Raw genomic sequence first — 16,565 nt, 5'->3', positions numbered from 1 at the left:
CGCAAACCAAGTTACTCGCCATCCAAGGTTCCACTTGTACATGAAAAGAGACAGCCAACTCCTCCTGAAGCTTAACCATCACTTCACTGAGCGAAGAACAAGCACGTTTTAACCAAACATGTACAGACACACAGTCAAGGTAAAGTGAGACTTCTTGTACGTACACAAGCTGCCTTGTTCTAATGTTATTTTCTATCAGCTGTGCTATTTAGATGGCAAGTGAATATGCAGTATTAGTATATACTGTCAGTGTACAGTATATCTTGTCACTGTAAGTAGTTTACACTGTTCAAGCATACATGTTACCTACTGTAGGTATTGGCTTCAAAAGCTTTGTTGTGAAAAACTGAGATTTGGAACTTTGTGTTATTTGTGCATTTTTATTTTGTAAAGATGCTAGTTATTTTTACTCATTTTTTATTTTATTATTTGGAAACCGCAGAATATGCATATTATTTTATATTTTTGTCTTGTTATATTACAACATTTCTAAAAAATAAATCATTTATTATGATCAAACAGTTACTCAGTATTTGAGTAGTTTTTTCACCAAATACTTTTAACTCTTACTTGAGTAATTTTTTGGATGACTACTTTTTACTTCTACTTGAGTAATATTATTTTGAAGTAATGCTACGCTTACTTGAGTACAATTTTTGGCTACTCTACCCACCTTTGGTTAAGTATTATGAAATGTTACACTGTGCCTTATAAAAGCATGCATAACAGAACACAAGATATTGGGGCTTTGATTACAGTTCTAAAGTTCAGATTGATTAGATGGTGTTATTCTGATAAGGCCAAAAATTATCATTCAGTAATAATTACCTAACAGCTGGAACCTTATTAAGGATGTAACCCTGCCTTGTGTTTGATGATGCCCACAGCCGCATTACTATGAATTGAAGTAAGCATGTTTAAAAACTAAATAATGAGTAAACTGTAGAGAACTATCACAGGCAATTCTTTATTTGTAAGTGAACAGTTATATGTATGACTACTTTAGTATTTTTACCAGCAATATGTGGAATGATGATAAGAGAGTGCATGTTTACATTATTTTCCAGTTCTCGTGTTGCAGTTTTACAATAGGCTGAAAAAAAGGAATTCCGTAGTATTAAAAAAAGATATATGTATTACCCTTTTTTATTTATTCAAGAAGAGTTGTTAAGTTGTAGGACTTTATGCTTAATATTACTTTGATTGCAAAGTATCTGTACAAAGTAATATGAGAAGCTTTTATACAATAGAAATATGAACATTTACACTGTTACCATTGAAAGCAACTCTATCAGTGTACCGTATTTTTTGCACCATAAGACGCACTTTTTTTTCCCCAAAAGAAGGTTGGAAATGTCTGTGCGTCTTATGGTGCGAATATTGCATCACAGACAATGATGTGTAATACCTGACAAAAGTCGACATCCAGGGCTAGAGGGCGACAAAACTCACTGTTACGTTACAGGCATTCCCTCTGTGCTTGGAGGAATGTTAGACTCATTGACTCGGCATCTAATCCTTGCGTGTGCGTGAGTTGCGAAATCTAAACAAATATAAACAAAGGCAAGATAGCGTCTACATCTCATGAGGGAGCGAAGCGCATTATCACTGAGTTGGACTCTGGACTCGATAGATTACCAGCCGCTGGACTACTTCAGGCTGTTCTTTCCTGAAGCTGCCTTTCAGCTACTGTCAGACAAGACAAACAGGTATGCAGAGCAATTTCTTGAATCGAGGGCTGTGCTTGCACCGCATTCTCATTTTTCAAACTGGAAACCCACAACAAAACACGAGATGAAGGGCTTTGTGGCATTACAAATATAGATGGGACTAGACTGGCGATATAACTTCAGGGAGCATTGGTCCAAACGTGCTTTGTCCCCTGGTGGCTTTGGACAGGTTATGTCGCGTGATGATAGGTACGTGATGCTGCAAAGTGATTGTGAGCAACTGAGCTTAATAAATTCTGACACTAGCGATGAGGAGTTCTTGGGGTTTCCATAAAACTAGAAGAATGCTTGAACCTTAAAGTCTCTCCTTATTTGTTAATGACAGTGATGATGTTTCTTAATACCGCTGTTGAATTTACATGGTTGAAATATTATTCTGCTATATTTTATTAAACATATTAGTGCACCATTTGGTTCAGAATATTTTTTTTCTTGTTTTCCTCCTCTAAACCTAGGTGCGTCTAATGGTCAGGTGCGTCTTATGGTGCAAAAAATACGGTAATTAGAATTAAGCAGAATACAGCATGTTTTTTTCTTGATTTAAATAAAGTTTTGAGAAGTAGTTTGTGAACGTTCTTCAGCATTTTCTGGATTCCTTCATGAATATCTCCTGAACTGCAATCTTTTTCATCTCACAATTATAACTACCCATTATAATGGGTCAGCAAAGTTCAATTAAATAGCAAGTACAACATGGTGCATGGTCATATCTCTATTGAACATATTTTAAGTTCAAGTATTGAAATGAGTATTTGTATCCATAGGAGAGAAGGTAATTGGGAAAAGGGCAACTAGAGTGAATTTTTCTAATTATTGAGAATATTCAGTTCATTCAAGCTACTTCAGAAGCAAAATGGGTGTTCCCCAATACAACTAGAAGAATTGTCTTTGAAAAGATTATGCAGAAGCTGAATTTTATTTACTGGAAAGTACATAGCATTCATTTATTGAAAGTATAATGTATACCAATACCAAAACATGAGGCAATTTTGTTGCCTCAAGCACAGGGCAACTTGTCATGATTGAGGGAGACAATGAATTTCAGATTGTATCATGAAATTCTGAAGTATTTTTTGTAGCACCTATATGCAATTTAAGGCTTAAAAAATGGGGTCATGCAACATAGTGATAGTGATCCCAAGCATAAAAGCAGGTCAACTGCAAGAATGTCTTAAACTGGCTTTACAATAGCCAAATGAGAATTTTATTTTCAGACTTAATGTAATGTTGTGTGATGATCTGACACGATCGTCTAAAGAAGCCAAAAAATGATTTTAGGAGCTCCCTAGCACACAAAAAGGTGACCTAGAACTCCTATGATGTGTTACTATTAGGTGGCAGGTGGATGACCCTGCTTCATGTGACTAAGTCCATCACAATCTCTGTATACTGCTAGTCCTGCCCATTACAGATGTATCCTGCAATTAATGAGTTAATTGGGAATACAGTATCTCTAGATGTTCTAAATTGGCATCAGTGATACTGTTAGACTGACCTTGATCCTAATCATATAGGGGTATTCATCATCAGACTCTTAATATGCAGGACTTTATTACCCCATCCAGTCAACTAATGCCACCAGTATTTTCTGACTCCTGTTAATCTGAATGCGGCCTCGTTAATAGGGATGTTCTGTGGATTCTCCCATTCATCTTAGCACCATTTCATAAAAGGGGTGTTTGGGCTTTCCCGTTAGTTTATCCTTGCTTTCTAGAGGGGTGTACGTTACTCATTTACCTCATTCTAACCTTGGAAAATCAAGTTGGTGGTTTCACTAAAATGAGGCAGACCTCATGTGCTTAAGCTTTAAGCTATATTTAGTTAACTCTTGAGTTATGTTTAATAATTTATTCTATATATGCACTTGTAATAAATTGTAAAAGATTATTCTATATTAACTAAAAATTCCATAATATCTACATACATTGCACAACCAGAGAGGCTGAACAATGTCAGGGGCAATAGAGAAATCAAAGAACCTGATGAAATGGCTAGCTTTGTCCAGGAGGATATAGACTCTGTGGAACATGTCTTTCAACTACAGTCGACCCTTGATATACGACCGGCCTGACATGCGAACAACTTGATTTACGACCAAAATTTTTGTTTTGATTTACGACCAACATCTTGCGTTACTAACTGAATGCAGTCACGTGTATCCGCTTGCGCGATTGTAAACAAACAGCCGAGAGCGTTTGTAAGCGTCAGTTGAAGCCCAGATACATGTGTTTGTGGACGTAATTTCGGTCAGTGCAGTGATTTATATAATTTTTTTCGATAATTGCTAAGGAAGGAAGAGAAGGTAACGAAGGTAAAGAAAGCGATCACAATCAAAGTGAAGAAGGAAATTGTGCGGAAATATGAGAGTGGTGTTCGTGTGACCAATCTCGCTAATATGTACAGCATGTCGAAATCCACCATCTCGACAATTTTACAAAGAAAAGATTTGTATAAGGAGGCTCCTTCCAAACAATAACCACCTTCCATTTCATTCTTCTCCTCCTCCCTTCCTGCAGCCCAAAGATTTCAAATTAAATGGTGAGTACAGTATGAAATTGTTGTTTCTGGTAGGCTAGGCACTTTTTATAACTTTTTGGTTAGTACATTAGAAAAATTATTGGTGTTTTGGTAAATTATGCACATTATACAACCCTTTTTTATTATGAAAAGGTTAAGGAAGTATTGCTGTGGGAGGTTCGGAATGCATTATGGGTATTTCCATTATTTCTTATGGGAAAAATAGTCTTGACTTACAACCAACTTGAGTTACAACCAGCCCTCGTGAACGAATTGAGTTCGTAAGTCAAGGGTCCACTGTAATCTTGTATAGCCTTGTAAATAAGACTGTATTTATTCAATCTGTAAACAGGCTGCAGTTGTTTTAAGACTGTAGTTCCAAACCTCTTAATGATATGTAAAATGAGGACTTCTGGTCTTTAGTCCTTAAGAACACTTCAGCACCCATTTCCAAGTGCTGGAACTTTACACAATGTCTTCCACTGTTTAGGCTCCTTCTGTGTTCATGTAATCTTAATAGCTGTCTGGTACATGTTTTGATCATGTTTGAACTGATACAGTTAGGCCCAAATGCCTTGCCAGTACTGGGCATTTTTATAGGGCTGCAACTAATGATTATGTTGATAATTGATTAATCTGGCCATTATTTTGTCAATTAAACGATTAGTTGGATTGTAAAACCAACAAAAAAAAAAAATTGAATTTAAGCACAAAGTGCATGAAATGGAACTTTTCACCAAATAAACATATTTGTATAAACTTTAAAGAAATGTATTTTTTAATGAACTGTTTATAGATATTTAAAACTAAATATAGGTTTTTATACAACATTTATGTAATAATACTTTGAAAATAAATAAATAAAAATAAAACACACGGTAACACATCTGGTTGTTCAATGAACACACACAAGTTTTCCTTAAAAATACAACTGCTTTCAGTAAATTAACTAAACTTGAATTTTCCATGTATATTCAGAGTTGCTCGGCACACACACTTCAAAAATTATACATGTAATTTAAACTTTTTTTCAGTTTTTGTGAAAAAGAACGTTTACTAGCAAAGCATTTTGTAAATATCTGACCACGACAACACCACAAAAGAATCTGCTGCACCATCATGAGTTTTATTTTTTTTTTTTTAAGTTTACAATAATGCTTGAAATTAGTTGTGATATGTTAGGGTAGTGTCCAGACTGTTTTCCTTTTGCAGCAAAACAAGTGGTTTCATTAGTGTGAAACTCAGTAATATGTTGAATTTATTTTAACTGAAAGTTTGTATCTTTTTGCATCATCTTTTGTCATTTTTGTGTTTGCAGTAGTAAAAGGTTTTCCAAATTCTTTGGCACACTTGCTTGCAGTCAATACACTGTGACAACCTGCTGCAAATCATTTGCATTCGGGAGTAAGCTGTTCGACTTTCACGTTTTGAAACTGTGTTATCCGGCCACAAAATCTGTTTTACTAGCTACACTAGACTGGCTTGCAGATTATCGTGTCTTTCTCCAGATTGTATAAAAACCTTTTGAAGTTCGATAGCCAACTAGCCTGGGACTTTCGCTTTTCTAGCCCACTCCTATGTTTTTACTTGGAATGAGCAATAAGCCTGTCAGTCATGGTTGATGTGTTGAGGTATTCACTCTTATTGAAATTTTTAATTTCCTTTGCATGCAGCACTGGGGTGGGGGGGATTTCTGCTTGGACAGGTACTTAAGTTTCTTCCCATCTTCACATGTTACATGTGTTTTTGCCAGCATGTAATGCAGCACTATAATTTAGTGGACTGAACATGTCAAAAGGGTAAAAAAAATATATAAATGATGGCAAGTGAAAATCTGAATGTTTACTAGCAAGTGGCCAATGACATTTTTTTAGTCGCCTATCACAACACTCTGACGCATATGCTAGTGTTTTATTCGCATTATAGAGGACTGGACTATGACTTAAATTATTCCTAACCAGACCAAGTCATTGTCATTATGCCTAACATAGCAAACACTGCATTATGTATGCTGAAGTCACCCAATTTATTTTTTGGGAAACACCACACTGCCATGGTGTGTGGCTATCCTGCAGATCCTCCTCAGCCTCCTTTGTATTGTATACTTTAGAACTGTTGTTTTCAGAACTGGCAGTTGTTGAGTAAAGGAGTCATATTTGGGGTATCAATAGAAGTTTGTGGTTGGATCTGCTAAGGGACGTACAGGTACAGAGGCATTATCCCTTTTTTACTTTACCATAAAAGAAGTCCAAAATTCTGAAAAAGTTACCAGAAATGGAGAAAAGAGAATCATGATTGAAGTTCTTAGAAATGGCCATGAAAGTAGCTGTGTATTCATTGGCAGGATTTTACATGACAGAAAATATTGTCTCCATGGTGATTGTGGCATCAGCTATGGGCAGTACATACACATATAAAACAATCTTGTATGGAAAACTTCCTTGGCAATTTGACCACAATTCAGAAGAAAGTAGCTTCATATTCTAGTTACATAACTCTGTTTATCTTTAAATATTGTAACATAACAATATTAAATAAAGAAAAAAGATACATTTTGTATATCTATTATATGATTATGATGATCAGATCACCATCAAATGAATCCAGGGGATTGTTCTCAACTATAGTATAGAGTTTGCTTATGTTACTGTTAATATTAATCTAAAAATTGGTTAGGTTTGATTAGTTACTGCTATTTATTTGCTCCACAGAAATGTTACTACTGCAAAAAGCGTGTGAAGAGAACTGCAGGATGCTGTGTACAGTGTTCACATGGTCGCTGCCCAACATCTTTCCATGCTACTTGTGCACAAGCAGCAGGTGTGCTAATGCAGCCTGATGATTGGCCATTTGTTGTATTTATTACATGTTACCGTCACAAAGGATCCATTACTACACAAGTAAGTGATTATTTAAAAAATTAATAATTGCACAGTAGAAATCCCTGTGTTCTTGTTACAATATGCAGTTTTAATGTTTTTATTTTTGTTTTTCATATTCATTATAATATACATGGGTAGAATAAGTGTGTGTCTGTGGTATGTATGTGTCTGTGTGTGTGTGTGTGTGTGTGTGTGTGTGTGTGTGTGTATATATATATATATATATATATATATATATATATATATATATATATATATATATATAAAATATACACAGGTCTATAAATATTTGGACAGAGACAACGTTTTTCTAATTTTGGTTCTGTACATTACCACAATGAATTTTAAATGAAACAACTCAGATACAGTTGAAGTGCAGACTTTCAGCTTTAATTCGGTGGGGTGAACAAAACAATTGCATAAAAATGTGAGGCAACTAAAGTATTTTTTTACACAATCCCTTCATTTCAGGGGCTCAAAAGTAATTGGACAATTAATAATAATAATAATAATAATTCATTACATTTGGCTCAAAGGCTATTTCATGGGCAGGTGTGGGCAAGTCCGTTGTTATGTCAATATCAATTAAGCAGATAAAAGGCCTGGAGTTGATTTGAGGTGTGGTGCTTGCATGTGGAAGATTATGCTGTGAACAGACAACATGCGGTCAAAGGAGCTCTCCATGCAGGTGAAAGAAGCCATCCTTAAGCTGCGAAAACAGAAAAAACCCATCCGAGAAATTGCTACAATATTACGAGTGGCAGAATCTACAGTTTGGTACATCCTGAGAAAGAAAGCAAGCACTGGTGAACTCAGCAACACAAAAAGACCTGGACGTTCACAGAAGACAACAGTGGTGGATGATCGCAGAATCATTTCCATGGTGAAGAGAAACCCCTTCACAACAGCCAACCAAGTGAACAACACTCTCCAGGGGGTAGGCGTATCGATATCCAAATCTCCCATAAAGAGAAGACTGCATAAAGTAAATACAGAGGGTGCACTGCAAGGTGCAAGCCACTCATAAGCCTCAAGAATAGAAAGGCTAGATTGGACTTTGCTAAAGAACATCTAAAAAAGCCAGCACAGTTCTGGAAAAACATTCTTTGGACAGATGAAACCAAGATCAACCTCTACCAGAATGATGGCAAGAAAATAGTATGGAGAAGTATGGAACAGCTCATTATCCAAAGCATACCACATCATCTGTAAAACACGGTGGAGGCAGTGTGATGGCTTGGGCGTGCATGGTTGCCAGTGGCACTGGGACACTAGTGTTTATTGATGATGTGACACAGGACAGAAGCAGCCGAATGAATTCTGAGGTGTTCAGAGACGTACTGTCTGCTCAAATCCAGCTAAATGCAGTCAAATTGATTGGGCGGCGTTTCATGATACAGATGGACAATGACCCAAAACATACAGCCAAAGCAACCCAGGAGTTTATTAAAGCAAAGAAGTGGAAAATTCTTGAATGGCCAAGTCAGTCACCTGATCTTAACCCAATTGAGCATGCATTTCACTTGTTGAAGACTAAACTTCGAACAGAAAGGCCCACAAACAAACAGCAACTGAAAGCCGCTGCAGTGAAGGCCTGGCAGATCATTAAAAAGGAGGAAACCCAGCATCTGGTGATGTCCATGAGTTCAAGACTTCAGGCTGTCATTGCCAGCAAAGGGTTTTCAACCAAGTATTAGAAATGAACATTTTATTTCCAGTTATTTAATTTGTCCAATTACTTTTGAGCCCCTGAAATGAAGGGACTGTGTTAAAAAAATGCTTTAGTTGCCTCACATTTTTATGCAATCGTTTTGTTCACCCCACTGAATTAAAGCTGAAAGTCTGCACTTCAACTGCATCTGAGTTGTTTCATTTAAAATTCATTGTGGTAATGTACAGAACCAAAATTAGAACAAAGTTGTCTCTGTCCAAATATTTATGGACCTAACTGTATATGTATGAGACAATCCAATCTCGATAAAAAAGTACATTATATTCATTGCATGCAAAGTTGTGTTTATGTGAATATTTCTGGGAAAGGGGGGTTCATAGCTTTCATCAGATTCTTAAAGGGGTCTGTGACTCAAAAAAGGTTAAGAATCACTGCTCTAATGAATAACAAATGAAGTGGTACTTTTCAGTTTAAAACTGACTTTTTTCTTTAGTTCCCCATAGAGTTATAAATGGTGCTAAACAACATTACACTACCTTTCAATACATAGCAATTAAAATAACTAAGTCAGCTCAGACGGCTTCTCCGAGCCTTAAGCAAGTGTAGGTCTGTCCAATCAACTTTTTTTTCCCACCTTGCAAATAGTACTGCAGCATAGGTTCTCCCTGTAATCCTAAATTTAGTTAAATTTGTCTGTGATGTGATGTACAGTATATGCTGTTGGGACTATTAAAGATCATCTGTGGTTTGGTAAAATATACATGTATTTTTATTATCTCTACACATTTCCCAACAGCAAAAATAACGAAGTTATTTTTCCCCTCAGTTCTGCTTAGTGCTGCATGCTTAGCATTCTGTTGGTTTCAGTCATACAGGAACTAGATGAATGTTTTCATCCATAAAATGTGTAATGCTTTAGCATTTATCATGTTGGTTACTGATTTAATTTTACTATAAACTACAAATGTTATGTATGTTTAACCAGGAATTATGATGTGAATGTCTAATGTAGTATATTTTAAGTTCTTTGTGATGCTTTAAAGCTCTGATGAAGGCTACACAAAGGCAAAGCTTATTTCTGTGTTGCAAAGCAAAAACAGAAACCAAGTATTTGTCATGTTTTTCTCCCCTGGCTTGATGTAAACTTTATTTTGCTTAAGAGGTTTCATTAAGAGGTTTCTTTTATAATCGTTTCCCAACTTTTCTCCAAACAGCCTGTGCCTTTTTAGAAATGACACAACAAATATCTTTGTAAGTGTGGCCTTTTGATGAATGTGGTCGAACACCCTGACATTGTGCACTCATGTAAATCAGATTAAATGCAATACAAAATAGAAATATCTTGACATGGAAAGATCCAGTATGCAAGGATATAATCATTTTCTGTGTAAGCTACTGTTTTAGAGTGTGGTTAATTCAGATGTTTTCAAAACGGTATCTACTTACTGATTTATTAATTTTTTTTTAAGTAGCACATGCTAAGGCACTGTTTATTGCTATTAAATGATTTGTGTATCTTTTTTTTCCCCTTTGTTTTAGCGCAATAAGGCAATCATGCAAGAATTGTCAGTAGGACAGAAAGTTATCTGTAAACACAAAAATGGTCGATATTACCAATGTGAAGTTATCAAGCTTACAAAGGAAACGTTTTATGAGGTTAACTTTGATGATGGCTCCTTCAGTGACAACCTTTTTCCAGAGGATATTGTGGTAGGTTAACTATTTTCATAGGAATTGTCTATACTTTATTTTTTTGTGTCTTGGGCTAACTTTTGTTTAACAAGTAAAGTCATAATTGAAGGATCACATGTCAGAGTGTGTGAGTGTTTTTTGTTTGTATGTGTCCTGCACGAACGTGTCCAAAACTTGAAAAATGTACAGATCTGTTGTCTTCCCCTGAATTCTTTGAGGAAAAAAAGCTCTTCAACAAGCTTTCCATCTCCAGTACATCTGACATAGACAGTAAGTGTTAGCTACATCTGTGCTTTCGTCCAACTGCAAACCAAAGGCTGCTGTTTTCCTGTTCCAGTAATTGGTCTGTTATATCTTCAGATGTGTCATATATCTGTCTACACATGGTCTTCTCTGACAAAGGGACAGTGTCAGTTTTATGGGCAGCTTCCCAAACAATTCCTAAACTACAGCATGTCTTTGGTCAACGGTAATATCAGATTTTCTCCAACCGTGAGTTTTCTTTAGGCATCTGTTAGACAGAATTTCCTGATAAAAGAATGCATGTGGGGTAATCAAGTCCATCTTTTTTTCTTAGCTATCACAATTACGAACTCACTATATTAGGTTTCATACATACTAGATTTAGACTTTGCTTTAGAATATGACTCATTTGATGAATTTAAAGCAGTACTACAAGATGGGTTTTCTTCAGAATGTTTCCTTTTTAAAAATGGTCCATCGATATTTTTATTTGGTGTTCTTTAAAGAATCATGAGTATTTCTTTTTTTGGCATATATGTCTTTGCTATAAAATTTGTTAATGCTGTACTGCCGTTTCTGTTGACTCCTCACCATGTATTCCCTTCGGGACTCTGCACCAATTTGTCTATAAACTTGCAGTCTTTAATTAGTCTCATCAGTTTATTTGCTTTTTATCCAGTTTTGTTCTTTTTTTATTCATTATAATTAATGAGCAGATAGAGTCTGCTGCTAAGATGACATTGTTTCTTTGGCCAGCCGCATTTCTACATTTTTAAATAAATTCCACCATTCCAGTTTTTGAACTAGTGTATACGAACAGTTGCCTTCGTCTTCATTAACGCCCTGAAGTGTAGATAAGTGCCATTACATGTCAAGACTGTCTTGGAGTTTATTTTCTCAAAATAGAATGTACATTGCACATTGGCGTTTGAGCATATATGCTGTTTAAAAAAAGTTAAATTTCTTGTAAGAGCATGAGATACTATATTTTTAACTGATCGCACTCCAATACCCAATCCTTGGGGGGGAAGTGGTGTATGCGTCTCAAGAAACACATCATTCCAGGTCACTCCGCCAAGGTTGTGTTGAAAACTTGTGATGAAAATGATCAGAATTTACCTGGCATCAATGCCATGTGATGTGCTTGCAAGCTGTGTTGTTTGTTCCATAAGAGAAAGTGCATAAAATTTTTAGATGGTTATTTTTATTGAACTTTAAATTGTATGATCTTATATATTTTTACAGAGTCGTGATTGTGTACATCTAGGACCCCCCGAAGAAGGAGAAGTAGTCCAAGTAAGATGGACAGATGGTTTAGTGTATGGTGCTAAATTTGTCGCAGCACATGTTATTCAAATGTACCAGGTAAAATCCTTAAATGGAATGTTTTCAATACTTCTTCTCATTTCCAGTTGTGGAAAACTCTTTGAGTGAGGGAATTGTATACAATTTTAGAATAGAATTTGACAGAAATTGTTCTGTATAGTCTTAGCATTTGAGTTTGCTCTTCTTAAGTGAACAAGATATTTGCTTTAGCTCAGTAAGTCGCTTAAACTAGTAAAAACTTCAGTGACTTTTACATACAGTAACTGCTGTGCTTGGATTCTGTTGTAGGTGGAGTTCGAAGATGGATCACAACTAACAGTCAAGCGAGATGATGTTTATACTCTAGAAGAAGAATTGCCTAAACGAGTCAAAACAAGATTGGTATGTTGTGCAGTCAGTTTTTATTATAAATTTTGCTTTTGATCTTACTCTTCATTCTCGTTTTGCCTTCCATTAGACCCTTCCTACATTTTGGGGAGCAAATTTGTCAGCTTGTGATGGCAAGGAAAAGAATGTCAAAAAGGAAAACGTAGCTTTGGCTTTGACTAAAGTTATTACTGCCATATATCAGTATTTAGAAACTTGTAGACACGAGAGCGGTCAGAACTGGTATATGTTAGATTTGTAGGGTTTTGATACAAAACTGTAGTTTGCTAATCTATAATGTTGAGGATGGTTTTCATTACCTTTTACTTATCTGTTCACAAGAACCTCTAAGAAGAAATAACACACATTAGGTACACTGTTTATGTCAGTAAATGCAAAGCAATTGGGCAGTATTTTAAGGCATTTGGCATCCTAAATGTTTTAAGACTACGATCATGCTTTTTTTCGAATTGCACAGAGTTAGTGCTGTACACCATATTGAATTTCAGCTTAGAGAAGGTGACAACTGCAAAAATGATGACGTAAAATTTGTTAGGCGTGAAAATTTCTAGACAATTGTAAAAGCAGAGGTCACATTTAAGTCTTCTATGTCTGTATCATATTTAGAACTAGTTATGAAACTGGTCTAATCTAATGTGAGCAGTTCCAGTTCCTTGTGTGTTTTTTTTTGTTGTGTAAAGTTCTGTTTAAGGGTCAGATATGAGTGGTGGCAAACAAGAAATGATCTTCTATGTGAACATGGTGTTTAGTCTCAAAGATTTTATTTACATCAATTAAATGGGTAAATTGGTTTTAATTATATGTGTTTCAATTTGATCACTGAATACAAGTGCTTTATTTACTTTCTTATGATAGAACTAACAGGAAATCACAGGGTTCTGATTTTTGCTCCTAAGAAGGATGTTCTTTTTTTAAGTAGTTGTGTGAATAGTATGAGAATAGTACATAAACATTTTGCTGTTTAGAACTTGAGGAGGATGAGATAGTTAAGATAAAACTCTGAATTAAATGTGAGAGAAGCCCATTTGGCATTGACAGATCACCTCTTTTGTTGGTTAGCCATTTATGTAGAACTTAATCGGTGCCTTGGAGTGTTCCAACTCTGTAACCAGTATTCTTGATAAGAAAAGACTAGAAGTTAGTCTGGTATAAATACATTAAGAATTGTGAATAATTTAAATATGAACAGTAATTAGTTGTGCAAGAGAATGCATCATGCAAAAACTTTTAACAGACAAGTTAATTGAAAAGAGAAAATTGGTGTTTATATTAAAATGTTGACCTTTTACAGAAGATTAGATGCAGTTTTTTGTGTAACATTTATGTATACAAAATGCAAGATTCCTTTTTTTAGCCTTGCCTGGATTTCCTACTTAAATACAGTTATAGGTTTAACAAATTCAGATGTATATTAGATAATGAACTGTATTGATTGGCATTTTTGAATTCAAAAGTTTAGTGTAGGAACACTAATTAGATATATACAAACACTGATAAAATAGATTTTCATTTTTCATACAATTTAATCTAGGGCAGGTTGGGTTTCTGCTGACATTTCTTTTATTATAAGTTCTTGCTTCCAATTAATATGTCCCTTAAGCAATTTCTAAGCAGTGTTTTAAAACTTGCATATGCTGAGACTTCATTTGCTGTAACAGGTTAATACTATTTAAGAGTCTGATTTGTAATAATTTAAAAATAAAAATGCAATTTAGTAACAAGAAATACCCTCCATGCACCTTTGGTGACAAATGTTTTCTAAATTTTCTTGAAATGTTTACATTTTTCTTGGAATGAACCATTAGCCATTGCAGGTTCCAGTACTGAGATTGAGTGCCAAAAGTAAAACAGATACAGTATCTTTTTTTTACTTGTAACTTTTGTTTCTTGTCCTTTTCAGTCATTTGCCTCAGACATGCGATTTGATGGAATATTTGCAGATAAAGAATTTAAGCAAGAAACCAAGCGGCAGCGTGTTATAAACTCAAGGTATCGAGGTGACTATATAGAACCAGTAGTTTACCGAGCCATAATGGAGTAAAACTGTTGCTCCCAAAAGAAGAAACTTGATGCCAGAATTTGTCCACATATACAGAGCCCAAGAATGGGTTGCCTTCTTAATTTAAATTATTTGCTTTAATGTGTTGAAGGACTTGGAACAAAAAAAGCAAAAGAAAAAAAAAACTCTACTTCTGTGACATGTACTAATACAGTAGTATTGGCCAGCATTTAAAAACAAATAGTTGTACAGAAGTAAAAGCTCATCATATACCTTTTGCCCTTGGCTTCCTCTTGAAGTGTTCTGTAACTGGGATATCTACAGCCACTGAACTTTTTCATGTTTTTCTCATGGTAGAATAGACTTGTTCACACATCATAAACAGAACATATCAGTTGTGGTTTTGAAAGGGAGACTTTCAGCATAAGAAAAAACGGAAAAAGCAAAACACTGCTTACTACTGAACGAGAAAACAAAAAGAAGAATGCAACATATTTTTGGAGAATGCTTCAATGTGTCGTTAAAAGGAAAACAAAAGTGCCATTCCTAAATGTTTTGGAGTCCGCTTCTTTCTATGCAGATTCAAAGATTTTTGTCATCCTGGGGGCTTTCAGCCTGATAGTGTTAAGTAACATTCATTCTAAAAACATTCAATTAAATTTTATTTCTGGTCAGCAGATGGTGCTCTTGAAATGTTGGCCTGTACTGAAACCTGGAAATCTTTAAGTAAAATTGTACAAGTTCACATGTGAAAAATGTACTGGTAGTGTTCACGAGTCAGTATGTTTGGTTTTATATATATATGTTTCATCAGGTTTTTTTTTTTTTTTTTTTTTTTTTGTGTGTTGTTTCCATTTTTAGACAAACATGCAAATGTTTGGTTCTTATTTTCTTACTTGGAACTTGTACATCAAATCATTTGATTAAATTTATTTAAGTTTGGTTTAAAAATGTTGCTGAGGTAGCTTACTGGTAAAACTCCAAAATTTGTGTATGTATATATTTATAATATTTGTTATCAGAAATGGGTTTTGTATGTGAACTTGATTATCATTATTGTTTGTGTCCTGCCTGCCTCCCCACATATGTGTAAGTTCAAAGCTTAAATACTCCATATTGAAAATGCTCTTAAAAAAAAAAAAGAGTGCATCTGTGATGGAGAATGCCTTTTTTGAAAATAAGACCCTTCTAAGTGCACTGTCATTTTTAGCACTTAAAACTAACTACTACCACTTACCACTACTAACTGTAGTGGAACAGTTTTGTGTAGGAGTTAAGGGGTATGTATTTCTGCAAGCTATTTCTGGGGGTACTCAGTTTTGTTACACCATCATTTAACTGTGTCCTTAAAATATCCATTCATTTGGTTATGACATTTAGGTAACATAGGGTGCTTGTTCGTCTTTCAGTTGTTGTCACCCACCAACATTGTTTTTATATTCATATAATGTATGTTGCAATGTCTCAAATGCAAAATTGTATATATTTATTTAACTTGTTAAATAACTGAGCAATCCTTTCCCAGCACCATATCGTGTCTTTCCTCTTTAAAAAGCAGTATTGTTGGCAGTTTTATAATGTTATTTAAAATTTGTTGATATTAAGTCTTCATAAGTGCTGCTTTACATCACTTCTTCAGTTGTGTAAAAATCAGCTGTGACCAGAGGACAATAACATTGTTTCATAAAAGATGGACTGATAGCAATATGATTATGATTTTTCTTGATTTTTTGAAGAGTATATAGTTCATTGGCATCAATGCTTCCACTGTGTTATTATAACTGCAAACTTTAATACTGTCGTTATGGGTAAAAACATATTTGATTGACCTGGTTTTAAAAAATGGTTATAGCACAAATACCTGATGATTAAGCACACATTTCTTTGTGTAAAGTAACACAATGCCATTGGAATTAGAATGCATACTTGTAAGGGCGCATTCTTAGATTGTAGTGTGGCATGTTATATTTGATAATGAACAAATATTAGTTAAATATTGGTTGTGAAACTTCGTTCCGTCTAAGACAATGTTGATGAACTTAAAAATAGAAGAATTTCTGAAGACAGAAGCATTAAATGTTCGCTATTACAAAATAATTCAAAATTACCTTGATAAA

At 34.9% G+C, this 16,565-nt stretch overlaps 1 protein-coding gene across 2 annotated transcripts in view; it reads left to right on the top strand.

The window, feature by feature from the left end:
* Positions 1-14,605, top strand: part of kdm4aa (lysine (K)-specific demethylase 4A, genome duplicate a) — a 91,481-nt gene extending 76,876 nt beyond the window's left edge. For both annotated transcript variants that reach the window (XM_051933241.1, XM_028811487.2), the window contains exons 18-22: positions 6,959-7,147; positions 10,341-10,511; positions 11,982-12,101; positions 12,351-12,443; positions 14,350-14,605. In XM_051933241.1, the coding sequence (XP_051789201.1) occupies positions 6,959-7,147; positions 10,341-10,511; positions 11,982-12,101; positions 12,351-12,443; positions 14,350-14,490 (714 nt within the window). In that variant the 3' untranslated portion in view covers positions 14,491-14,605. The remainder of the gene's footprint in view (positions 1-6,958; positions 7,148-10,340; positions 10,512-11,981; positions 12,102-12,350; positions 12,444-14,349) is intronic.
* Positions 14,606-16,565: the final 1,960 nt, after the last annotated feature.

The sequence above is a fragment of the Erpetoichthys calabaricus genome, chromosome 10 (assembly GCF_900747795.2).
Source record: "Erpetoichthys calabaricus chromosome 10, fErpCal1.3, whole genome shotgun sequence".
Classification (NCBI taxonomy): Eukaryota; Metazoa; Chordata; class Cladistia; order Polypteriformes; family Polypteridae; genus Erpetoichthys; species Erpetoichthys calabaricus.
The sequence above is the reverse complement of the archived record's forward strand: the minus strand, read 5'-3'. Positions and strand labels throughout refer to the sequence as shown.